The sequence below is a fragment of the Rhinolophus sinicus genome, chromosome 3 (genome assembly GCF_057876585.1).
Source record: "Rhinolophus sinicus isolate RSI-liver-muscle chromosome 3, RSI-T2T, whole genome shotgun sequence".
NCBI classification, from domain to species: Eukaryota; Metazoa; Chordata; class Mammalia; order Chiroptera; family Rhinolophidae; genus Rhinolophus; species Rhinolophus sinicus.
Genome location: NC_142503.1, coordinates 104,021,278 through 104,047,845, shown reverse-complemented (window position 1 = coordinate 104,047,845; position 26,568 = coordinate 104,021,278). Strand labels below are relative to the sequence as shown.

Sequence of the window (26,568 nt, the reverse complement as noted above, 5' to 3'; positions counted from 1 at the left end):
TAAAGTGCCACATTGCTCTTTATTGGACACTAGCACCAGCCCCCTTCTCTCCAGGCACAGGGGCACGTGGGCAAGGGGCTTGGTCCCCCGGCCGGGATGCAGTGGAAGCCTGGCCCCATGACCACTCTTTTAGGGCCGGCGTCTCCTCCATGTCTGGGGCTGCTTGCTCAGGTTTGTTCAAACTCCTGTTCACAATAGCCTACACTGAGAGGCTGGGCCTGGACACCTCGCCTGCAGGACACGAAGAAACAGCGTGAGATGAGCCACTCAGAAGGGGGTCAGTCTTAGGCCCAGCAACACCTTCACCTCAACCGGCAGTCTCCCCTTCCCCTGTTTCAGTGGGTCGCAAACTGTGACTGCACACTGAAGTTACCGGGGATCGCACTTCCAGAGATTCTCACCTGGGGTGGGGCCATGTGTTGGCAAGAATCTACATTCTGAACGGGTGCCCCAGGTGATTTCTATATAGGGACACCCAGGAACTTTGGGGAGCACTACCCTATTTCTAACCTGCCTGTCTCTGTACCCCAGCCCCAAATACTCAGTCACTTTAGAAAAGAGGTCGATGCCTGAGGGGTAGATGCCCAGTGCTCTTGGCCCACTGAGTCCCCCTTTAATGGCTCTAAAAGGCTATAAATACGGAGGCGGTGAGGGACCATCCACCTGTGCAGACAGGAAATCCGTCCTTAGGTCTCAGCCTCAGCTCTAGGCACATCTCCTGCATTACCCAGTGTGCTCAGCGGTGGTAAGGAGCTAGCTCGGAGGCACCAGTGCGTTACAGACAGCTGGGACCCTGAGCTGCACTAGGCTGTGTCCCTCAGGTCCTTGAGACTCAGGAAGTGGATGAATCGTGGAAAAGACCACCTTATATAGTTCTATCCCCAGCATGGGCACACATGTCACGAGAGCCCAGAAAAGCATGGCCATGGCTGAGTACAGACGCTGAAGTTGGACTGGTTCAAATCCTGGTTCTAAGAGACTTTGAGCATGTTACTTAACTTCTCTGTGCCTCAGTTGCCTATCTCTGAAATGGGGAAAAAACTACCTACTATATAGAGAAGATTCAATGAAATAATGCCTAAAGGGCTAAGCATAGTATTATTAGTACTCTTTTCCTGTCAGCAAGGGGTCCCGAGCCCCTGACCTTCCCACTTCCTTGGGAAGGCCCCACAGCCAACCTACCTCAGCAGCTCACAGCGGAAGTGTGACAAACGTTTAAAGGCAAAGTCCAAATCAGTCACCGCCTTGTTGCTCCACAGCCTCTCGGCAACAGCCCCTGCTCTGGGCCTGGAGGAAAGGGGGCACACACCAGATTGGACCCAGGATTCCCTGCAAGGGCATGGGACACCCACAGGCCACTGCCTCTCGCACAGGCTCAGGGTCAAGGGATGTGATCAACCCCTGATTCAGGGTCACAGCCTGGCTGGAGGGCTCCCAGGGCCCTCAAGGACTCAGCTCCATCTTCATGAAAACGTGGACAGGGTCCCACTCTTCTCCTCTCCCACACACATGGGAAGCACAGTCTTGAAGGCAGCGGGAACCGTTGCTGACAGCAGCCACAGCAGCAGGTGTTCTCAAAATGTCAGCTCCGCCCCCGCCCCCAGGCTGGGTGAGGCTACTGAGGAGACAGCCTGGGGGAGTCTTACTAGAGGAATCATGGACTTCAGGCTGGAGCCTGAGCAAGTCATCTGTGCTCCCGAGGCCTCATTATTTGCGAAGTCGGGCTAACACCCTGTATCGTACACACCTGCTGGGTTGCTGGAGAAGCGTAGATGGAAGTCAGGCGGGAGATGAATGCCATACAAACAGAAGGATTACTACAAGGCCCCCTCTCTCTCGGGCCTGAAGGAGGGCACTAGTCTGGGCGTGGCTAGATGGGGTTGAGTCTGGAAGGAAGACCCCATGCCCACAAGCCCAACCCTGTCCGCCCTCAGAAAACCCTTACCAGAGCCGGGGGACCAGGTTTGTGGTGTCCACATACTCTCCCCACATGCAGGCCTCTCCACCAATAACCAGAGCCTTCTGCTCAGTACTCCCTGCGGGAAAACATGCAACAACAGACAACTCTAGGGCTTCCCTTCACCCCCCTTCTCCTCAAATAGGCTGTTTCATCACCTAACGTGAAATATTCAGCCCAGGCCCTCCTGCCTCCCCCGTGTGCTCGCCCAGCCTCCTTTGATCAGCACGGAAGCTCCCTGCTTTCACCTTCAAATGCCAGGGGATCCACCAGGTAATACCCCTTCCAGTCCTGGCCGTAACTTATGCGATTCAGGTACCAGGGGGCAGAGAGCAGGGCCCGGAAGCCAGCACTGGTGATCAGCGCCATCTCCTTCAGGTAGTTTACCGGAAACTCTTCTCGCCAAACCTGGATGATTGTGTCTGGCCGAACCTGTCACAAAGGTCAAAGGGCAGCAATGGCACACAGCTGACAGGATTCCTGGACCACATTATCATGCAGGCAACCCAGGTCAAGGGCTATGAATCCCCTCTGCTCTCCGGTAGCAAAGTAGTTCTCTGTGATTCCTGACCACTGAACTCCTAGCCCGGTGCAGAGGTCAAGGGTTCCACAGGCCGTAGGAGAGCTCCCCGCTGCTTCGTCCCCCCGGCCTTCTGCAGCCCCCTTTGTCCACACTGAGATGTAATGCTGCTGGGAGCTAAGGGAGGCAAGCAGTGGAGCCCAGGAGACTCCCCGGGACCCCGCATGTCCAAGGCTCCAGATGTTTCTGAGGACGGGACAAGGTTCCTGCAGAGCCCCTGCATGTGGCAGGAACTGGGATCTTACTGGTCAGCAGTGAAGGAGAAGGAAACCCTGCTTCCATCGACCTGCATGACCCGAGTCTATGACTCAGGAAGGAAAACCCAACTCACATGCGAGTCTCGGGCATCCCAAGTGCCCTAGCAGCAGAAATGACTCCTGAACAGTGTGTAAGGAGGGGAGACAGAGAGGCTCTGACACCCACACGCAGACCTCTGCGACCTTTCTGAAGGGAAAGGACATGGGCCTAGGGCTCTGAACATGAGAGCCTAATGCAAACCGGGAGGCCCAGTCCGTACAGAGGCAGGAAGGGCTGGGGGACCAGTGGGGGACACTGGGGGTGACGCCCCCTCTCTCTGCCTCTGGCTTACCTTTACTTTATTATCAAACACCTCCTGCCACACCACGTAGCCCTTGCCAAGGGCAGAGACGATGTTGAGGAGCCTGGAGGGTAAAGACAGGGTCTGCTCAGTTCAGACTGGCTCTAGGCCGTCGGTGCCTATAGGCCGTCCCCCATTGAGCAGTGTCTTCCCCACTTGGGAACTGACCACTCCAAACCTGAAAATCCAGGGCTAGGGACCCTTTTGAAGGGGCCAGAGAGTGGTCAAGCAGGGCCTGGCCCTGGTATGGAAAGTGAGGACCCCCTGGGAGGTAACTCGAGGGACCCTGGCCACCCCCCTTCCTTCCTCACGTCTGGATGTAGTAGGACTCCAGCTGTTTGAAGTCGTCACCAAAGCCTTTCTTCTTCATAAAGGCCTGGATGTCGGGGTTGGACTTCCTGAATCCCGAGAAAATGAAGGTTAATTCTTTCCACATCCTCACAGCCCAAAGCCAGGGGACCCACTCTGTAATACTAATTGGGGATTAGTCCTACCGCCTCCCACAGCTTCCCTTTTTCACCTTGAAACACAATCAGCTGAGCATCTCAGAGGCCCCAGATATAGAAGGTGTGGCCTAACAAAGCTGTATGGAGAGGCCACTGACACAGGCTGAGAAAGTTGGAGCCTAGACCTGAAGAGCTTTAAGTTCAACTCTCAGAACACGCATGAATGTCTCTGGACTAGCCACGTGGCTCAGAGCCTGGCCCTGGGGCTGCGGCACGCTGGATCTGGCTTCTCTCTAACGCCCACCTGGGCATGTTCTGCGTTTCCCTTAATATTCATCCTTTATTCCAGCCGGATACAAGCATGGCCGCAGCTCCGTTGCCCCACAATGTATTTTGCTCACATTTCCTCCTGGAATGTTTTCCCCTCCTCCATGTCTCAGAAAAGCCAAACTGTTTCCTCAGATCCAGCTCAAGTGCCCACTTCCTGAAGGAGCCCATCCACCTTTTCTGAGCTAAGTAGATCCGAAGGTTTGGATTTTACAGTTTAATACTAAGTGGACTGTCATATATTAGTCTCAAACTCATCTGTGTCGAGTCTTCCACCAGACTACTTTAAGCCTTCAAAAGCAGAGACTATTTTTCCATATCCTGGATTTTTCCAGACAATTCTGTGCCCAGAGCTGGTTTTTCCATAAGTCACTTAAGGATATGACAAGAAGGGAGAGCGTGAATTCACAGCCTTGCCAAAATCGGGTAGGACCTCTCCGTAGCTGAAGCAAGGAAAAGCCCAAAACCTGAGTCATGTGCACGGAGACAGCTGCTCTCGGAGGGTGGCCCCTGAGGAGCACATATGACAGGCAGCCTGTCGGGCGCTAACCTCTATTCTGAGTAAGCAGTTCATCAGGATGGGATGGGAAGGTGAAAGGGCTCGTACCAGCAGGTGAAATCCACCTCATCTCCTCCAAGGTGAAGATAAAAATCCGGGAAGACAGAGCTGACCTCCAGGAATAACGTGCTCATGAACTCATAGGTGCTGTTGAGAATGGGATTCACTGGTCCAAGGGTGCCAGAGGGCTGAGACCCAGAGTAGCAAGGAGTCAGTAATCCAGAGACACCTAAACCAGTAGAGAAACCCACGCAAGTATCACAAACACACAGACCCCCATGCAGTCATACACACAGACAGTAAGGCGCTCAGAGAAGGCAGTGGCATTCAGAAACATTCCACACACACAGGCAGAAACACGCTGGGATCACAGACACTGGACATCGTGAGGGTTTAATCAAAGAAACTCAAATACATCCCAATGGTAGACAGTCAGAGGCTGGGTTACAGCCGGACAACAGTCAGCACAGGCTCTTGCCCTGACACACGGCTTCCAGCAGGGGTCACCCTTGCTCCTAACGGCTGTTCTGCTCACCTTGCCTTTGGGCAGAGAAGCAGAGAGAGCCCCCGTTCGGCCAAGTTGGCACGATCTTTCTTCCACTCTAGGGCACAACACCCCGCGAGAGCATCATTAAGACAAGGACATATGAGAAGAACTTGCCCATATTTTAATAGTAAGAAGTGGCCTCCTTCACCCAAAGTAAGTTCTGCCTATCTAAATTCCCAGGTGGAGGATGCCGATGACCGGGGCATGGCACATCCCAGCGCCAATGTGCTAAAGCCCCACAGAGGGGGCTCAGGAGACTTCCTCCTGCCTCTGACATGGTTTTACCTGGTCCCCAGGACAGAGTGTGGCCAGGAGTGTCAAATTCGGCCAACACACGGATCCCCCGAAGCCGTGCATATTCAATCACCTCCTTCACATCCTGTGCTGTGTAGATGTGGGTGGCAGGGTTGTAGGCCCCCTGAAAGGCACAAGACATCCTTAAGGATCTCATTTCCTGAAGGCTAGCAGAGTAGAGGATACTCAAAATGCCTGCAGGACTCCCTGGATATCAGAAAATCTACCACAGCCTTTGGGCATCAGGGACTATCTTTAAGGAACTTAATCAGAACTGCCCATAAGCCATCACATTTACTGTTTAATCTGCGTATCATAACGCCAGTGAGATGAACAAGGTAGGTATTACACCCATCTAACAGAATATAAATAAATAAAAAGAAAATGAAAGAATAACAACTACAAAGAAACAAAGAAAGACAGACAGAAAGAAAGAAAGAAAGAAAGAAAGAAAGAAAGAAAGAAAGAAAGAAAGAAAGAAAGAGAAAAGAAAAGAAAAGAAAAGAAAAGAAAAGAAAAGAAAAGAAAAGAAAAGAAAAGAAAAGAAAAGAAAAGAAAAGAAAAGACCAGGAGAGAATATCTCCTAAAGGTCACAGAGCAAATTAATGGCAAACTCTGAACTCGAACTCGGGTCTCCTGAATCCAGAGCCAGTGTCGGTGTGTCCCTAAAACTGGCTGGTTAGGAGGAGAGCTGGTGTCCTTGCCAGTGAGGCCATAGCTAGGCTCAGACATCGACCCATAAACTTAGGGCAAAATCGAGACATACCTTTCTGCTGAGTTCTGGAAAACTGAAGCTCTCATACGGAAAGGAAGGGTCATCCACCAGATGCCAGTGGAACACGTTGAATTTATTGTATGCCATGACATCCTGTAGGGCAGAGCACACACTGTGGACCCACCAGGTTCTCCAGCTTCAGCCTCAGACTTGGGAAGCTGGGGCGAACTCTAGGCTGCTCCACATACCCGAACAGACCCAGCCTGCCCAGCTTTCTGTTGAGTGTTTACAGGGTCTATCAAACCGTCCTGACAGGCGTGCCTGCCATGCAGGGAAGGCCCAGCACATTTCTTCTTTCCCCAGGGCGTATTCAATCACCTCCTTCACATCCTGTGCTGTTAGATGTGGGTGGCAGGATTGTAGGACCCCTGTAGGACCCCCATCCAAAGGCGGCTGACAGAAGTGGTGTCTCTTTTTGAGATGAGGTCTAGCCACACTGAGAGCAGGGTTGCAGCTATGTGGTACCCTGGAGTTTTCCAAAAGTCCTCAAATACCCTGACGACGAACACTTCTTCCTGCCATTTGTTTTGGGTAGGCTGACTCGTGTTTATCCAGACTGTGAGCCTGTTGTGAATTTAGTAGTCCCATAACCTGCAAATCTCAGAAGCCAAGATGAGGGCTGTCTCCACTCCTTTGGTTCCGCCAGAGGAACAAATGCAAAGGCGGACACCTGAGCTGGGTCAGCAACTGTCAGATCAGCCTGCCCACTGAACTCGGGACAGGAATGTCCCCAGGTTGGACCTTGTCCTAACTAAACTAGAGTTAGCTCTGCTGGTCAAAGAAGCCAATCCCCAAACCACCTTCTGTGTCCCTAGAGACAGCCTGGACATGTGTCCACAGGGACCAGGGGGTAAATTTAAAATGCTCTTGTTACTTTTTTCAGTTGTAAGGCAGGTCATCCTTTACATTTTTCCTAGGCGCCCCTAAAGTTATTTACACTCTCTCTGTATCTCTCTAGGAACATGCAGCCGGGCTATCCCTTGCCCCATCACCCCAGAACCCTACAGGTAAAGAAGGCCGTAAGGCCTGAGTACCAGAGTGTCCAGGATGCTAGGCAGTGGCAGGTAATGGCGAGATGTATCCAACAACAAGCCCCGGTGAGGGAAGCGGGGAAAGTCCTCAATTTCCGTCTTGTTGATAAAGAGCTGTGTGGACCAAATACTGACCATGTCAGGACTCAAAGGGAACTCACCATGGGGGTGGGGTGGGGGATGAGGAAAAGTCTCCCGAGATCCCTGAAAAGCCGCTCTGTGACTGTTTTGCAGGGTAACTGTCTCCCCACACACCCCACACCTCCATCTCAATGAGCATAAGCAGCACCCTGTCTAGAGAGCAACTGCCCCATTCTAGCCCAACACAGCACTCAGCCTATAGACTCTGGATTTTTACTGGCTGTTAACATGTCTGTTTTCTTCAAAGCAGTGTGGTCTCAAGATCATTACTAAATAATGACTCAGGGGACTAAATTATAGCGTTTCCAAACAGGCCGAGTCTACCTAACTAGTTTCCACCCATGTTTCCTTGTATACCCTTGTTGGGGCCATTTCAAGCCACCAGGACTCTAAAGTAAAATTAGATATTTTCAAGACTCTCAACGTGGGGAGTAAACCCTAGAGACTTAAAAGGAGCCCTTTTTGAGGGCCCACACTCACCGTGCCTTCGGGGGATCTCCAAACAAGCTGGCTAAAAGTCTCCAGACCTATAGGGAAATAGAGAGGCAGAGTAAAGATTCGGGGGGTGGGGAGGAGAAAGACATCCATCTGGGAGGTTCCCAGTGTGCCAGAAGGTAACGCGTTGAGCCACAGTGAAAGGGGACATAGCGTAGTAGGCGTGAACGTTCTCAGCACCATGAAAGGGGGATACCAGGAAGCTGGTGTCAAGTTTTGCTCTGTGAGTTATTTGGGAGGGGGCAGTGTAAGGGGTTTTGGTGCTCCTCCTTGGAAGACACTAACCCTCAAAACCCACATCCCTCTTACCCGTATTTCCAAAGGTGTGAACTCACAAGAATATTAAGAGAGGCCCAGATGTGTGCCTGTAGGACAGGTACACGGACAATCAGCCTGCACAGGGCTAAGGCTTTGCAGGGATAGCACCCACTGGAGCTAAGGGAGTGGAGGAAACAGTCCCCCGTCTGCTGCCCCCTTCACTTCTCCCAGACTGAACTGTGCAAAAGTGATCATAGCTTGAGTTTCCAAAGAGCCTGGGTCCACAGCTGGACCTACAAGACAAAGAGTCGTCCACTTTTCCTCTTCAGAGCTTGAGAAGAGACCCAGCTGTAGGGAGCTGAGGTGCAGCAGGGAGCAGCCGGCCCAGCAGTGTCTCAGTCCACAGGACACAGGCTCTACATTCCAGCTCGGCCCAAGGGCAGGCACGTGGAGTCCAGAGCTTTGTGTGTCCTCAACAGCTGGAGCCGCACCTCTGAAAACCCAGCAGAAGCTCCAGGAAGGGTTCCCAGAGTCCCGAATTTTCAGAATGAATCAATCTGTGAGACCTTAGTGGCCACTCAGCACCTAATGTGAGACAGACCGCTAGGATACCGTTTGGTTTATCTCCCCCGACTGACGCCCAGCGTTCTGGAGTCGCAGGTTTCCCCACCCAACCAGAGTCATCATTAGCACTTGCACAAAAGGTACAAGAGGGAAGAAAGGGGAGGTGGCATGCCGTGAGGGGCAAGGGAATAACGACAAACCAAACCGAGGTTTTCAGTTCTGTGAGAATTTCCCTCTTCCTTCACCTGTAGAAGTGTTACCAAAAGCAGGTGTTTGGCTAAGTCTGTATCTAGGGACCAAAAACCTTTCCAGGAAATCAAGAGGAATGGCACAGGCCTCTCACCTGGCAGCTAGTCAAGGCCTCATTTTCTCCCAAATAACATAATTCTACATATTTTCCTACTACTTATCTCTTTCTTTCACATTTATCTATTTCTTTTGATATAGTTTTCCTTTTTAATGAAACCTGGCCAATTAGTGGCTTTAGTGAGAGCTGAACAGACAGCACCTGTGGCCGAGTCGCCCCTGTCCCACCGGCAACCAGCAGCAGCCCGCAGGCTCTCCCACTGCGTCCCCGAGCACCCGCCCAGAGGGCCCACCGCCAGTGCACAGGCGAAAACTGACAACGCCCAGGGAAGGTGTACGTGAACCCTCCTTCCAGGGGGCTGTGGAAACATTTCGCTTGGTCTCCATAAAGAAAGTTTCCTAAAGTGGGGGCACCGCTGGGCCCCCCTGTCCTGTCCTCCCACCCACCAATGCCAACCACCCCATCAGCCTCCGGTCTCTTCCCGAGCATGAGCCCCACCTCGTTACCTCGGAGGGCTCCCCAGACGGTTGCCGAGAGGAGGAAACACTGCTCGTCACTCACAGTCAGGGTGTCTGGAATGACAGCAATGACCCCATTTGGTTAAGGATTTCTACTCTCAGATTACAGACCACATTTTCTGGATAAATCCTTGGATTAAAAAACAACAGCAAGATCACATTTTGTTTTTCTTTCAAAGAGGAGATGTCCCCAGAGCAGGGCAACTGCAGGTCAGCCAGGCCTGGGCCAGAGGGGGAGGGTGGTCACCCAGGGACTGCAGGCCCTAGAAGATGATGCGTGATGGGGGACAGCCTGCAGCAGAGTCCTCTGCAAAGCACCACCCGCTTATGGGTCAGTTTCTCCCCCAAGAAACATGAATCCCCACCAGCCTTCAGCTGAAAATACGAAGTGTCCTACTGGCAAAGGGGACGGTGATGCTTGGAGGGGTGGGACCGGGTTCCCACGTTCCCAAGGCCTTTGTAAGCACCCTCCTTTTCCTTTCCCCCCAGCCTTCAGCTACCACAACTATGGATATGAGGAAGAAGCCACGACTTGAATGTTCTCTCTGCTGCCTGGGAAGTCCGCAAACGCGGCTGCTCAGGGAAGACAGGAGGCAGTTACAGGCCCTGACCTCACCTCAGTACAAAGGATCAAAAACCCCAGAGTAGTTCATAAAGAAAATCAGCAAAGTGTACACATTCCGACAATGGCAATGGAATTATGCTCAGTGCAGAAGGCAGGGGTCCTGTGGGACTCAGTGAACAGCCAGCGTGACACTGGTGACAGCACGTAGGAAAAAAGCCTTCTGTGGCTCTTGGCTTTGGTGGCCCTTGGTCCCCACAGGCACGGAGGGCTCCAGGCGGGAACAAGGTGGTACTTACAATTCTCCACTGACTCCAAAGAAGGAAGCTCATCACATCCCGGAGTGACCACAAGGACAACCAATGAAGTCTTCTCCGACATAGGCTGCTTTCCTGCAAGGACAGTGGAAACTCGGTGTGGCTGACTGGCCACCACAAGTAACGGGCAAAACCAAAGCCCTATAAGAGGGCCCCTAGCTCTAGTCCCTCAGGTCACATGCCTGTGTCATGAAGGGAGGGAGGACAGAGCACATGCTCTTGGCACAGGTACTGCCTACTCATCTGTCCAACTTTCTCCTGTGCTTGGGCCCCCCCAGCCCCCACGGATGAATGATCGGGCGGCAGCCCTTTGTAACCAGGACTCGGTATCTCTGGCTTGGTCCAGTCCAAGCACCAGACTCCAAGACCTCAGCCATTGCTTTGAAACTAAAGGCAGCTCTAGAGTGCCGGTGCTCAAGGCGTGGTCTGTGGATTGGTTGCTGATCTGTAAACGGTGTCACTGGTCACCAGACAGGAAGCTTGTCTGATGCCAGAATGTACACCAATTATGTCAGAATAAACACACTGTTTAGTTCTAACATTTTTCCACAAGGTCTTCTTGATGAAGGGGACAGTTTCACATTCTGGTGTGTGTGCTTCTCCCCTCACTGCAGACTGGCGCTTGAAGGAGCACTGCTTTCGAGGGCTCCAGACGAAGGGTTTCCAACCTTGTAAAAGCCCAGGAGCTAATGTGAGCAGATGAAGCAGATGAAGCAGATGACAGGGGTCTCCTGCGCGGGAGGCCTGCGATGACGGAGCTGGTGCCCCAGAGAAGGCACATGTCACTAGCCCATCCTCCTTCCTTCCCTCCGCTTCCCAAACAGGTTCTCTGTTCAAGACTTCTCCCATCAGTGGAAAGCCACCCAGTATGAGCTGACATACTATCTAATATAGCCCTCCAGAGCCTAGTCCATGCTGGAAAAAAGCCCAACACAAACGCGCTGTCTTCCCACCCTCCTGCCAGTTCTTCTCTGTGACCTTCAGGTGGTTGTGACTGTAGTGTCCCAGCCTTAACCTCAGTGAACTCCCCCCCCCCCACTCTTCCTGGAGCCGCACGTGTCCCCAGGGGCACCACACACCCACGACTTCCTGTGGAACTACAAAGGCCGGGACAGAGGCTTGAGAACCAAACCAGAATCCCAAACGTTCTCCACTGCTAGACAGAAGGAATCCGAGAGCCGTGAACCATGTCAGAGGAGCCTGCCTACCCGCCCTGAGCACGGCCTCCTGGCTGCATCTCAGCTCTCAGGTCTGCCAAGAAGGAACAATAAGCGGCCCTTTCCTAGCATCCTGAGCAAACATTCTTTCCCCTCCCAGTAAACACTCTGTGCCCTCACTCTAATGCGTGCCTAAACCCTGCAGGGAGAAGGGAACTTGAGGCCGGTCTGGGCCAGCCACTCACAGCTGCATTCTAAACCCTAAAAACTTATCCTCGTAGCACAGAAGCACAGGCTTTCGGGGCAGGGACCACTCTCCGAGCAGAACCTGGAGGGTCAGCCCAAGCTCCCCAAGCAGATCGGCCATCTCTACAAAAACAAAGAGCAAGGAAGGCTGGATTTATCGTGGCGATTACTTCTTTAGCACAGGGAATATAATAAAAAATGTGATAACTCTGTATAGTGCCAGGTGGGTACTGCTGAGTAAGTACGATGTTCACCTGAAACTCATATCATATTCATTTCTATAGTTTATTAAAAATCTTTAAAAAAAAAGATCAAGAAGGACTTAAGTGAGGAGTGGGGGTCAGGAAAACTGTAGAAGAATATCCCTCCTTAAGCGAGGCCTTCTGCCCCCTCCTCGTGCCCACTCCATGCCTGCACAGCACAGAGGTCAGTGCCACTCGTGTGCTCGACTACGCAGACGGCCATCCAGGAGAGGCACGAGGCCTGGGGACCTCGCTGCTCATCTAGGAACTGAGGAGAAACCACGACTAATCCACACGTGGCCGCCACCGTCACTGTCCTGATGACGAGAGGTGGCACGAACACCAGGCTTCTCTGAACTATTACTTGGAAGACAAGAAAACAACAAGTGTTTGCTGTTATTGCTTTTCTGTCTTATTTTTCTAAAACACACCGGCACTGCAGTCTTTTAGAGGGGTGGGTCACGGACTCCTTTGAAGCGCTAATGAAAATAAAAGGATTTCCTCTCCACCCAGAACAGTGCCCCTGATTTAAGGGCTCGTCCCTCCACTCCTGCCACCAATCTTATGGTAAAGAATCACTGTCCTAAGTGTGCTCTCAGTGACTCATCTGGGTTTGGGCTGCTGCTTAAACACACTATGAGGGAGGAAAAGTCTGGGGGAGGTGGTGAAGTGAGAGCTGGCAAAACAGGAGGGATCCTGGATCACTTACAAGGATGCAAACAGAGGCTCACTGGTTTTCTGCCTTCCAAGTTGGTCGTCTGTCTGGAGAGCAGGAAACAGGCAGGGGCCAGGCCCGCCACCTCTGCACACACGCACACACGCTGCACAGAGAAGCACTGACGTGCAAGAGGGAACAACCCATCAGGCAGCCATCTCCTAGGCACACTCACAACATGCTGGCGGGACAGCAGGAAATTCTGAAGCCTCCAGTGCTCCGGAAGCAGCACGATAAACAGAGCACTGAGCTGGCAAAGCAGGAAAGGTTGGTTCTGGTTCTGCTGGTGCCAAGCTGAGGGAGTCACAGGCTCCCCTTTCCTCCCTGGTAAACAGTGGCGAGGTGGCCTCTCGTCCTCTGTCCTCCGTCCTCCCTCCTCCGAGCTGGCACGTGGCCCACACACAGCGCAGACCGTGTAGTCAGGCCCCTCCATGACGGCCTCCTGTCTCTGCGGTTCCCTCACTCCCTGCTTTCATGTGAAGTTGATCTTCTTGGGGCCACTAAAAAGCTGTTTGTTTTTTTTCTCATTTAAAAAGTTGAAGAACTTCAAACAGAACGTAGGTATCCCTCCTTTACCCCCTCTCTGAAGTTTTCTACCCTTGTGTGCGCCTGCAGCATAATTAGCTGTATTCATCACAGATACATCTGCTGGACGGCGACCTCTGAGAAGCCCGAGCACCCAAGTCCCACTGCGGAACCTTCTCCAGATGCCAGTACCAGGACTCTTCCATTGCCTTCCTCTCCCACCTTCACTTCCTTCCCTCCGGCCCCAGATGTGGTCCATCACTTCAGATACAATCTGTACTCTCCACAACCTGTCTCTTTTTTCTTCTGTTGCATCCAGTGGGCAAAACTCCCGATCCTAATTCAAACTAACCTCTGCCTTCTGTGCACCCAAGCCTGACTACTTCCCTCTCTGCTGGAGGGAAAGGGGAAAGTCACGGAACAGCGGGACTGGGCCACTGACAAAATCATGCTCTTGCATCTCAGCTGGCCCTTGATGCGGCCCTGAAAATCTTCTATCTCCACTATTGCTTTTCCCCTAATCTCTGCAACAGCTAGTTCAAACTTCTACCACTTTCTTCACGTCTGTAGCTTGATCACCACTGCCCTCACTCTAAGCAGACAATTGGAACTCACATCCATCCCACCTTCCTCTTCCTCTCTGACAAAAATACCTACAGCACATGTCTGATCTTTAGCTTGTCCTCCTCCTACCTCAGTGGAAGGGGTTTCCTTTCACCTGTGCTCTGCATCTCTCCTCAGGCTCTTCTTGTATAAGTTACTTACTTCCCTTTCCCCCAAAGTCTTCAAATTATTTCTTTCTGGTGATTCTTTCCCATCAGCATTAAAATATTCGCAAGTCTCAACTGTATGTCATCTCAAACAGTCACTCTTTCATTTGCCTTCCAGTTACAAAGAAACTCTCGAGGAAATGTAACCTGAGCAGAGTCTGACAGCTCTGGGTTCCAATCTTGATTCTTTCTAATGCTTTGTGCTAGCGGTGGGACCCTGGGCAAGATATTTTCCCTCTCAGAGCTACAGTTTCCTCATCTGTAAAATGGGGACAGTGGCAGTGCCCACCTTCTGGGCTATTGGGAAGATTAAAAGAGTTAATGCATGTGAAGTACTTGGCTCAGTACCCGCACGTGATAAGTGCTCGTGGAGCTGGCTATCCTTAGTCCTCTCTTTGTAGCCACTTCTTCACATCCTATCTGCTCGTCAGTCTGGTTTCCTTCCACCGCTCCTCTGAAAATGCCTTCCCCAAGGTCCTGTGGCTCTGTAACTAAATTCAAGGGACCCTTTTCAATGCATTCATTCGTTCATTCACACAACAGTTATTTATTGAACACTTACTATGTACTGGGTGTTCTAAGTGTGAGGGATACAGCAGTGATCGAAACAGACAAAATCCCCTGCTGTCACGGAGCTAATGTTCGAGCGACCACTCACTGCTTCTGAGACCCCTTGGCAGCATCTGACATCCCAGATCTTCTTGAAACTAAACCTCTCTGCTCTCGCTTGGTTTTCCTTGTAACTCCTTCAATATGTTTTCTCATTCTGCTTTCCCTACACCAACCTCTACGTGCTGGTGTTCCCCTGGGTCACAAACTTCTCTTTTTCTCCTCACTTACACTCTCTCTGGACACTGTCATGTACTCCCACGTAGGCTGATAACTCTCAGACCTAACTTTTTATGCCAACTCGTCTTCTGGAGCTCTAGACTCATGCACCTCCCCTGAAATGTCTCAAAAGCATGTCAACTCTTAAATACAAATCTGAACCAACTCTTCCTTCCTCTTCATGGCTGATCTGCTCTCTCAGATGGATAACACATCACCTACTGATTTACCCAGACAAGAAACTTCCTCCTTCTCCCACCTTCCTGAGTAGCCCACAAGTTGATTTGCTCAATACTTATTGACTGTCTACTATGTGTCAAACACCGTGCCAAGCACTGAGATTACAACAGTAAAAAAGAAAGACCCAATTAAGTCTTATAACTACAAAACCCTTATTCTCTCCTAACACCACCACCATGCCCGCACTCCATGGGTTAATGCCTTGATTCAGCGTCTCCCAGCCGATCTCTCCCTGCCTCCATATAGACTCCGTTCCAATCTACTATCCTTTGTGATCTTTCAATACGAAAATCAGGTAATGATAATCTCTGCTCAAAGTCCTCCAATGGCTGCCCGTAGCTTTCAGGAGAAAGTCCAGGATCCACTGGATCAGGGGTGTCCAAAGTGCGGCCTGTGGGCCAACTGCGGCCCATGATCCATTGTTAATTGGCCCGCAGCAAATTCCAAAAACATATTTAGTTTACTTAAATAAACTAGGTGAGGCAATACGTGCTTCACCTCGAGTGAGTGGCCCGGCTGTTTGTGTATTTTACCGCATATGGCCCTTGGTGAAAAACGTTGAAAAAAGTTTGGACAGCCCTGCACTGGATGATTATAAAAACTCCAGCCTCGTCTTCCTCTGCTCTGGGTAGGAACTCGCACAGTAGCACAACGAACTCTCCACAGAACCCTGAAAAGGCCACATTATCCATGCTTCTCTTTGCACATACTCCTTCTGTCAATTGAAACAAACTTTGCAGTTGCTTCCACATCTCACCTGATTAAGAAATAACTCTGGTTTTCCTTTCATTAAACTTTGCCCCACTGTTTCCTAAGAGACCATCCTATGTGATCATGAAGGAACACGTACATACATTTTTCGTAACATTTATTTTAATGCACGTTGTTTGTCTATCTCCTCACCAAGGCTGTGAGTTCCTCAACAGCAGGGACCAATCTCAGTGTCTTTGTTTCCCAGTGCCTGAAACACGGTGTCATTCAATAAATGTTTGCTGAAAAAATGAATGATGCTAGAATTTAAAAAATGCATATTTAATGGTATGTGTGCATAACGATTGTGCTGCATGATAATCAGGCATTAACGGCAAACAGTCAATGTAGAGGTTACTTTTCTATACCCAGACCTAGTATTTCTGAAGTCCTGGCATTGGAAGGGGGATGGTAAGAAGACACCCAGGCATACAGAAAGTGACTTTTCAGACACTGCTCTGAAGACTTCTGGGTCCATAAATCTAAAGGTTCAGGTCTTTCCACTTCTCTGGAAGGGACAACTCACTGCTGCATTAGGGTACCGGAAGCGATGTCTTTACCCAGCGCACAATAGCCTCTCACTCCACCAGCCCTGCTCTTCCTCGAATCAAAACATTTCTACCGTATCAATGTGTTTAAGTCACAGAATCCTAGCAGCATGGAGAAAACACATGCGTTTGGTTATAACGTGCCATTTGGTTTGGTTTCTGGAGTGGAAACTAGGAAAGTCAACCCAGCCTTTGGTAGCGTCCCACTCTTTCAGGTCTGCCTGGCCCCTTCGTCCTGGATCTCTCCTTGGCTGGTGCCAGCGTTGTGCTTCTCCACGCCCACACTCTTCCCTCCCCCTCCCATCTTTGTATACATCACATCCGGCTTCCTCTCCCCATACTCAGCCTAATAAAAACCCTTGAAATCACTCACTTCCCACACATTTCTTCATTCCACCCAGGATATATTGAGAATTTACTGTGTATCAGGAACTGTGCTAAGTGCTGGGGCAGTTAGAAAGAAAAGAAGCCCTGGTCTCTGCCCTTGAGGAGCTCACAGTCTAGTGAGAAAGACAAATACAAACATTACAAGACAGCCTAATAGGGCTACAGTCATACTATAGCTACCTCCACAGAGAGAGGCAGGCTTAACCTCGGAGGGGACCTCTGAGCAGAACCTTGAACACTGAGTTGGTGGGTGCCAGGCTATCGAGAGGGGAAAACGCATTCCAAAGCCTGGGAAACAGGCAGTGCCCAAGTACAGTGCTGTGGGGAGGGGAAGAGGAAGGCCACCTCTGTCAAAGTCCTTATCCGAGTAAAGCAGGAGTCTGAGAACCGAGCTGCCCTGTGCCTGGAGCCTGGAGACTAGAGCCCAGAACCCAGAGCCTGGAGCCCAGAGCCCGGAGACAGGAGCCCAGAGTCTGGAGCCCCTCCACACTGCTGCTGAATTCAGTTTGGATCATGGCGTCCCATGAGTCCCTATAACTATAGATCCCAACAGGTAACCTTGGTTAACGTTTTGCACAGTCTTTCAATTTTTTTGTAAATACAGATTTATTATTAATTTTTAAAACAAAAATGAGATCCTGATGCATATCAGTTGGTAACTTTTTCCCACGTCCCAAAACAATTTGCAGATCTTTTTTTTTTTTTTTTTTTTTTTTATAAAGAGGGTTGAAGAGTGATTTCTTTTTTTTTTTTTTTTAATATTTTATTTATTTACTTATTTTTATTGGGGAAGGGGAACAGGACTTTATTGGGGAACAGTGTGTACTTCAGGGCTTTTTTTTTTTTTTCCCCAAGTCAAGTTGTTGTCCTTTCAATCTTAGTTGTGGAGGGTTCTGTTCAGCTTCAAGTTGTTGTCCTTTCGGTCTTAGTTGTGGAGGGCGCAGCTCAGCTCCAGGTCCAGTTGCCGTTTTCTAGTTGCAGGGGGCACAGCCCACCATCCCTTGCGGGAGCCGAACCAGCAACCTTGTGGTTGAGAGGACACGCTCCAACCAACTGAGCCATCTGGAAGGCAGCTCAGCTCAAGGTGCCGTGTTCAATCTTAGTTGCAGGGGGCAGAGCCCACCATCCCTTGCGGGACTCGAGAAATTGAACTGGCAACCTTGTGGTTGAGAGCCCACTGGCCCATGTGGGAATCGAACCGGCAGCCTTCGGAGTTAGGAGCACGGCGCTCTAACCGCCTGAGCCACCGGGCCAGTCCGATTTGCAGATCTTTTAATGCCAATATATACAGACTACATCATTTACAAGTGTTATATAGAATTCCATTTTTGAGATATACTTTAAAGAGTTAAAAGTCCTAACTTTTCTCCTCTTTGTTGGCATTTGGAAATACTTCTTTCTGATATTATAAACAATGCTCTAGTAAATAGTCATATATGAGTATATATACATATACATATATGCTGTGAGAGATTTTTTGTAAGCAGTTGCGAGAGATTTCTGTAGGAAAATTCCAAGAGGTGGAAATGCCTAGCCAAAGAAGAAAATTTGGGGTTTTGACACTGCGAAATTACTCTTCCAAATCATTGCACCAATTGTCATCTGAACCAACATACATGGACCCATCTCTCCACATCTAAAACTAGACCACCTCAACTCTTTTTCAACAGTGCTAGCCTGATAAAGAAATATACCATTGTTTTAATTCATACTTCCTTAATAATGAATGGATTTGAGCATTGTTTTGCATTTACTGGCTATATTCTTTGTACTTTTTTGGGGGGGTTAATGTTCTTTTATTGATTTGTAGAGCTTTTCCTAGATTTTAAACTTATTTTTTAAGGATGCAAATATTTGCCCCATTTTGTCTTTTATTTTTGAACCTATGGGTTCTTTTACTTTACTTTTTATGCAGTGAAATCTATTAGTTTCTTCCTTTATGGTTCCTTTATTTACTGGCTTAGAAAGGTCTCTTCTACCCCTAGGTATAGGTACCGTTTCCTTTATTTCTTTCTAATATTTTTATGGCACACCTTCTATCTTTAAATCTTTAATCCATCTGGAATTTACTTTTGTTATTGCTATGAGGTAAAGATTTAATTTAAATCTTTTCCACATGGATAAGATAAGCCATCCCTACCCACTGACTAATATATTGACTAATATATCTTCTCACTTTTGATGTGAAATGCTTCATCATATATTAAATTTTCACGTGTATGTGAATTCTTGATTATCTCTGGAACTTATTTTCCTGGCAGTCTTACAGTCAGGGAAATCTACCATGTCATATTTCTATCATCTTTTGTCACTCTGCCCAATATATAATTGCCTCTGCTCATTTCTGGACCCACGCTCCCATTCCTGTAAGTATTTCCTCTCCTCCATAAACCACCTGTACTATAAGTCACCCACCCCCACAAACCATCTGGAATCTTGTTCTATGGTTCTTTAACTATGAAAATCCTCAGTCTCATCTACTTCCTCCTTAACTGAAGCCTGACTCTCCCCAGGAATGCTACTTCCCCTAAAACGTACGCTGGGAGACAGCTCCTTCCCACATCCTCTCTTCTGTGGCTCATGTCACCCAGCTGTAAAATCTTGAGCCTCTCCTTGTCACAACACTCTGCAACTTCCTGGTCACTTCTTTATTTAACCAAGACTTTGGATCCTGGTCCCCGTCTTCCTCTCCAGCTCAAGGCTGGCTACCGTCCTAGACGATTTCAACACTCAAGAGGAAGAAGTAACCCACGCTCTGGCTTACCAGTTATCCAAGTTCATCTTCCTCCTCCTCAACCCCCTCCCATGCTCACCTCCTGGACCTTCTTGTCCCAGGAAGTGTTCCAACTCATTCTCTCAAGCTTCAGCACCACATAGCTACCTGTTTGCCAGACACTAGATACTGCACTCAGCAGGTTCACAATCAAACTTACTTTTTATAATTCTCATCCCACCTCTAACCTCTTAATTAATGTCTCCGTCTTCTCTCTTTTCATTCCATCCCTCCCTTCCCTTCCCCTCCTGCTATTTTCCCTATCTTTGTGAATGGCTGCAGGAAACATTCAAATTGCTAAGTCATAAATTTGCAGTCACCCCCAGATGACGCGGGTCTACTGCCTCTCTGGCTTCTGAACTTGCTGACCCAACCTAGAGCTGTCTGCTTCAGCCACACGGACCTCAGCTTCCTTGAATATGGCACGGAGGCTTCTTCCCCAAAGGCCTTTCCCACAGGCAGCTCTTGCTATGCAGGTCACCACCTCCATACCCACCAACTCCTACTTTCAGACATGACTAGACAGCTCTTTATGGGAGTCTCTCAAAATGTACCCCTGCACACGCACACGCACACACTTGGGTCAAGTGCTCCCAAAACACCTTATACTTCAACTACCAGCAAAAATCACACTTTATTGTGTGTCTATATTTCCACTTCCAGAGACTGTAAATTCTTTAAGGATGGGAGCAGTTCAATTAATATTCTTTGGACCAGTGCTACTGACAAATTAGAGTTACTTAATAAATACTACTTGTACTAAGAATGGATGGAAAGAAGGAAGCCAGCCAGAAACACTACTGGAATCTGATAACAATGGGCCAGGTATCAAAATATTCACAACCTGAATGCTACTGATTAAGCAATTAGATGTTAGAAGTTACTATTTGAAGTAATTAACACTTGAAGTGTGATCAGGGCTTAACCCTACCAGAGGCCAGTGGTTTCCAAATCGCTAATTGGTGTATTGCTCGATGAAGATACTTATCTTCAAGATGGCACAATAAAAATCTCTGTAGACAAACAGACCTGTTTGGAGTTTCTGCTCCACCACCCCTGGCTGTGTAACCCTGGACAGGACGCTTAGCCTTTGTGAGTCTCAGTTCTGAAGGATGGGGCAACACCAACTTCACAGAGCTATTATTTAGATTATAGAGCATAACATATAGCAAGTGCCAGACACTCAATAAATGCTAGTTTCCTTTCATTTTTCACTTCCTTTTTCCTACGAGGTCAGTTTGGCCACTTGGCTGGAGGAGCCCAGGGGTGGCGGCTTTGTGGAATAAACACTATGGGGGCAGCTTCCCCGAAGTTTTTCATGAGCTTCTGAGTGGAGCCTGAAGAATCCACTACTGTGTGGTACCATCCTGTATGGCAAGCAGGCGGACACCAAACATATAAAAGGGACATAAGCGTGGAACTCTGCATTTGCCTCAAACTAGGACTGTGGCCCTAGGCAAAAGACCAAAGCCACTAAGTGGGGTCCCAGTAGTTACCACCGAGACAAGGTTGATGGGACAGAATTTAAACTTTTCATCTAGTGTACCTAGTAAGCCATCTCCCTTCCGATCCCAAAGTGTCACAAAAGGGGAGGCTGCTGACCACCACCCGAGCTGACAAGCGCTCAGACTTCTGCATCCAAGCGCACACTTCCAGAGGAAAGCGCTCTGCACCATAGCCAAACCTCAACCAACCTCAGACGTGGACTCAAAGATAGTAAGGACATTGTTATTGGCTAGAGATCAGGGTTGAGCGCACGGCCAGGAAGCTTCAGCAATTTGACAGAAGCTTAAAGCAGAAGGGAAATGAAAGAGAGAAGTTCCTGACCCCGTAATGGGTCTTCTTCACTACAGCCAGGAATAGAGAAGAAACGCAAATCCATTTCTCTATTACAACAGACTACAGACCTGTAAACCTTAAGGCAGATCACAGAAAACCCTTCACACATTCACCATTCTGACCTCTAGAGACGCAACCTCCTCTCTTCAGCTGACCTTGCTGTCAGTGGCCTCACAGGTGGGAGAAAGGTCCTACCTAATCCAACTGGTCTACCCTCTTGAGGATGCACATGGACTCAATCTTATCATGTATTTCCAGGACCAGCAGAGGAAATTTACAAAAATGCAGACACATAACAGTGACCTCCTCCATTTCTAAAAGAAGTAGAGGTTCGGCAGTAAAACTTTCCCTCTGTATAATCAAAAGGAAAATAATTGAGTTGTATGCCTCTAACAGGCTAAGAAAGGGACAACATGCCCCAGCAAGAGACTGTGTAGCTATAAGTGGGGGGGGGGGGGGGAGCCCACACCTGCTATTAAAACCAAAAACAAACCAAAAAAGAAGGTATCAACAACCAAAAACCTATACTTTACTCTTCTTTACTCTGCTTTACTCTTTGCCCTGCTTTACTCTTCTGTTTGGCAGTGAGGAAGCGGGGTGGGGGGTAGAGGAAGATGGAAGGAAGGACGCCACTGGAGCTCAGACTTTTAACTTTTATTGTTTAATTTTTTAAATCACCGACAACTTCTTCCTTCTACATACCCTCCTTCAAAGATTGTAAAGACATTCATCACCAACTCCTTGTTATCTTCAGAAATGCTTGAAATACAGATTTTTTTTACAAAAATCAGCAGGAACTGCTTGGAAATTAGGCAATTTGCCTGAGGGCACACAGTTGAACCAGTGACTAATAAACATTCTCTGGCTGACTCCTGAATACACCATGTCCCAGACCCTGAGTCCACCATTGCATACAGTCTCCGACCAGAATGTCCAAGGCAGGGGAAGCAACAGCAGCTCAAAAAAATTATCGACTCCAATTTTTCATAAACCGGACCCAGACTATCCCCACACACCTTGATTAAACAGAACTTCCTGGACTCAGTACCACCGAGGGCTATCGCAAAATCATTACGATTTAGTAATAAAGAAGAACACAGGATTGTGAGAGGAGAGGCTGACTGAGGCCTGCAGGCCACGCTCATCTAGGCCCTGTGATTCAAAATGGAACACAACAATTATTTTGGCCCTCACTAAAAATGAGCTCCTGCTACCTGTGTCCTCCGCCATCTTTGTATTTCCCCTCCTTATGTGTCCCTCCATTCTCCACATACCAACACACAAGAAAGATAATTCTAACTACAGAATGCTCTTCCTGCGTTGTTTTCTCCCTCTTTGCTTTTAAAAGAATAAACTCGGGCAATCAAGTCTTCTGCAAGGGCGTGCTGTCATGGGAGAGGTGAAAGTGTACACAGCCTCTAGCCCAATCAGAGTGGAGAGAACTACGTAGTAATCAGCCTTACTCTTTCTCCGCAGCCCCGCTGCCTGGCCTGATCTGTTTCCCTCCTACAACTCCCTAGATGCACTCCCAGTGCTTCCCCAACTCTGTGATGAGATAGAATCAACTTGAGTTGGGACCACAGCATACTGTGATCCTCCTTGCCCTGGAATCACATGCTAATATTCTAAGTTTGAAACCTGAAAGGAAACGCAGGCAATCCATTCTAAATGAAACCTGCAAATCATCTTAGAAATAAACAAAAGCAGGAAGCCTGCTTACAAACTTTTACACAAAATAGCCCTTTTAAGTGAATATATCCAACGAGTAGTTAAGTATCTACTATGTCTCAGGCATAATTATAGAAGGAATAGCCAAAGGAGGTATTTTAGGAGATTCAGATTATAATGCATTATGCCGCTTATTAATTTAGTCACTTGTTTGATATCTGAGGACAAGCAAATCAAATATTGATAATGACTGCAGAAGAATCCAGACTCTCATATAATAACCTTCCTTCCATTCTAGAATAAAAGGACTGGGAGAAGCGTGGGGATTATTCTGTTCAGGGATGACGGTAACCTAAATAACTCATACCGTGTAACCTAAGTAACTCATAACTGGAAAATAAGCCTAGCGTGATTTTCAGGATGACATCCCCTGAACATAAGCCCTAATGCATCTTTTGGAGCAAAAATTAATATAAGATCCGGTCTTATTTTCAGGGAAATACGGAAGGGATATTTGTGTGGACATCAGAACAGAATGGGAACATGTAATAGTCATTAAGTACTATGGCTTCAATCAACTAGTTTCAGGAAAAGCAAAGAAGAAGGCAATCAAACAACAAAATCAGATTTAGTCACTTGACCTGAAAAATTAGGGCTTCATCAGCTCCATCAAGCACTCAAAAAGTATTTGGGCCACATTAGATGGGTGCCATCCCAAATGATCAAACCTTTGATTTGCAAACAGGATGTGGCTTAATAATTGAAACAGAAAACTAGGTTCATTCAAATATCTAGAGCCTAAAATAATTCCATTTAACAGGTTTAACAACATGTAACACACACCCTCCAGTTGACAGAAATACCTCTCAATGACCAAGACAGGGAGCAAATATGAAACACCTCCACAGACCATTTAGCGATTGGTGGGACTACGGCTAAACTTTGAAGGTGAATTCAGAATAGAATGGAACCTCAGTACTAGATTTATATCTCAGAAAAGGAAAACATGAATTCCACTGAATTCCAGGTTCAGATCAAAAGCAGAAGTTGTGCTGCATTAAGAAAAACTCTGGCCCAGCACCTATAAGGAAGTTACTTGGAGGACTGGGACGAAAAGCTGTTAGCTAAGATTTAACTGGCATATGTTTTCTTTACTAAAATCAGCACTATAGAGAAATACACCCTGGTTTGGGCCTTGTTGATGTTGCTTTCCCCTCTGTCAATGTATCCTTTTGTTTGTTTGTTTTGCAGAAATAGGACTATAGCTCAAGTCATCTGAAAGCCTCCCCAGAAAACCGTTCCTAAGGGAAGGCTCCATGGGAAGAACAGAGAAGGAAGTTACTCGTACATCTTTGACAGTGTGCATCCAAACCAGTTGTCATTCTCTTTCAACGGACAAGAATCCCTCAACTAACAGAGCAAATTCACTCACAGGAAGGTAATAAACTGCAATAAACATCTTATTTCGTTTCTTATCTGTCTCTACATCTTTCTTTAGGAATATATAGCACCCCACTGCCACGTAGCCACCCCATTTCTATTTTCTTGATTAAACTGTAGTCCTATAGCAATGGAGGTAAAGGCTTAATTTAGAAGTACAGGAATTATCCTAATTTACACAACGGTAGTAAACACTCTCATTATCTTTTGAGCATTTTATGATACATTGTCTCCTTTTGTTTCATATTTCCCCAATAGGACTGCAAAGCTTGGGCCTAGGTCTTATACTTTTCTTGTTACCTGCAGTAGCTAATGTAACCTCCAGAGCGCCCAGCAGGGGGATAGGCACATACCAATTAGATGATAGATTGATTTTTTTGCACAAGCCAGGCCCTAACTGTTTTATACCAAAATAAACATATTCTGAGCATCAATCAGGTATAAGGTATTCTATTATGTCATGAAGGAGTCAGAGAAATATGTGATCTACCACACGCATGATAGCAGGCTTTTTGTCTTCCCAGCCTAATACATTTTATACCTTAAGAACCACCTTGATGCTGAGACTCTCTGTCACTTTCTAAGTGCCATCTGTTTAATTAAATCCTTTTGATTCTACATATTAAATGAGAACATTCGTGAAAGTAATTTAAGCAGTTGAAACATACAAACTGTGATCCTATGGCCCAACCATAAATACGGCTTCCACTCATAAACACCTACACATCATAAACAGAGAACTAGATTCCAGATTTGCAAGAAAACTCCACCAAGTAGAATTTTATTCCTCTGTGTTGCTGACTCCACTCATCAATTTGCTTTGAAATAACAAGCGTCAAACACCATTTCCAGCAGCTGCCTTACAGAATATTGCCAGCCCCTGCTCATTTAGATGAAACCAGTATCCCCAGCACTCTGGGCTTTTCATTGAATCCCACACGGCCCCCAACTTCACCCCTCCCCTCTCTCTAGCCCCGGCCCTCATCACACACACCAGCCCAGCACTTTGAGCTCAATCATAACCCTTCGTGCCTCTACTCAAGTCTTTTATCTTTCCTGGAATAGCGTTTCAATCCTGGCCCCTTCTGTTCACCACCTCACTGCAAGTGGCCGCTCAAAACTCATCTCTTTATGGAAAGTGTTCTATGATTTATCTCACAGTTGAAACATTTACTGAACATACTAAGGGTGTCAGATACTTTCATGTAACTCTGCGTAGGTCAATACACTTCTCACGTTTTGTCTTACCAATTGTGGGTGTTAGCTGTCCCTCATCTACCCAGCCCGGGTCACAGCTTCACTAGGACCCTGTGACACTTGAACGTAATAAGACGGGTCACTGTAGAGGCCTCTAGGCACTGTGTTTTCATTAACTAGACATCCGGACTGGACTGCAGTCCTATAGCAGGCATTTTGGGTGAAATACAGCCCGAGGACAGGATTCCACGTAAACCCTGGCCCCAGAAGTCAGTTCCATGCAGTGAATGGCGGGCGGGCGCTAACCCCTGGGGAGGCTGAGACAACGGCTGGAGTCAAAGGGCTGAGGAAGTGGAGACGAGAGGCTGGTGCGAGGAGGGCGCGGCACCGCGGAAAGAAGGGCGTCTCAGGAAGCCTGGGGACTTGTCCCAGAGCCGGAACAGGCGGGGCACGCCCGGCTCACCTGTGCGGGCAGGGCCGGGCCAAAACTCGGAGCCGAAGAGCACGCCGCGGTAGCGCTGGAAAGCCTCGTCCAGGACGGAGCAGCCCGGCTGCGCTGCCGAACTGGCGTGGTACTTGAATTGGAAGCGGTGCGGGGAGATGGTGTAGAGCCAGTTGGAGGTCCGGATGGACTGCGGCCAAGGCCACAGGGCCACGGCCCGCCCAGCGAACGCTGCCGCCAGCAGCAGCGAAAACCAGAGCCCGGAGCCCGCCATGGCCCGCCGGACTCCCCCGTCCCAGTGGCCGGGCCACGTGACCGCGCGGTCAGCTGAGCGGCGCCCACGTGACAACCGGCGTGTCACGTGACCCGGCGCGGTTCTGCGCCCGCGACCCGGGAGCGCCGACCTCCTGACCTGCGGCGGGGGGCGTAGGGTGCGGGCCCTCGGCGATGGGTCCGGTGCGGGCGGCTCGCGGGCCTGGTGGCCCAGGAGCCCATGCCCACCGCACATGCCGTGCCTGCCAGCGC

The 26,568-nt window shown here is 48.7% G+C and overlaps 1 protein-coding gene across 1 annotated transcript; it reads right to left on the bottom strand.

Moving 5' to 3' along the window:
- HEXA (hexosaminidase subunit alpha) lies at nucleotides 1-26,365 on the bottom strand. Its single transcript, XM_019736007.3, has 14 exons — nucleotides 26,065-26,365; nucleotides 10,259-10,351; nucleotides 9,386-9,451; nucleotides 7,736-7,782; nucleotides 7,118-7,228; nucleotides 6,075-6,176; nucleotides 5,300-5,432; nucleotides 4,516-4,696; nucleotides 3,447-3,533; nucleotides 3,127-3,199; nucleotides 2,206-2,389; nucleotides 1,946-2,036; nucleotides 1,183-1,287; nucleotides 1-231 (listed from the first exon to the last, which is right to left on the bottom strand). Exons 1-14 carry the CDS (start codon nucleotides 26,315-26,317, stop codon nucleotides 168-170), a joined length of 1,590 nt encoding a protein of 529 aa, XP_019591566.1. The 5' UTR covers nucleotides 26,318-26,365; the 3' UTR covers nucleotides 1-167.
- Nucleotides 26,366-26,568: the final 203 nt, after the last annotated feature.

Bases quoted from the DNA above. Each gene is read 5' to 3' on its own strand.
- HEXA (XM_019736007.3), bottom strand. From the start codon at position 26,317: ATGGCGGGCTCCGGGCTCTGGTTTTCGCTGCTGCTGGCGGCAGCGTTC. The intron at 4,697-5,299 runs GTAAAACCATGT...CTACTGGTTTAG, and splicing joins CACTCTGTCCTGGGGACCAG to GTGTCTCTGGATTACTGACT. The intron at 2,390-3,126 runs GTAAGCCAGAGG...CCTTTGTGACAG, and splicing joins TGTTTGATAATAAAGTAAAG to GTTCGGCCAGACACAATCAT.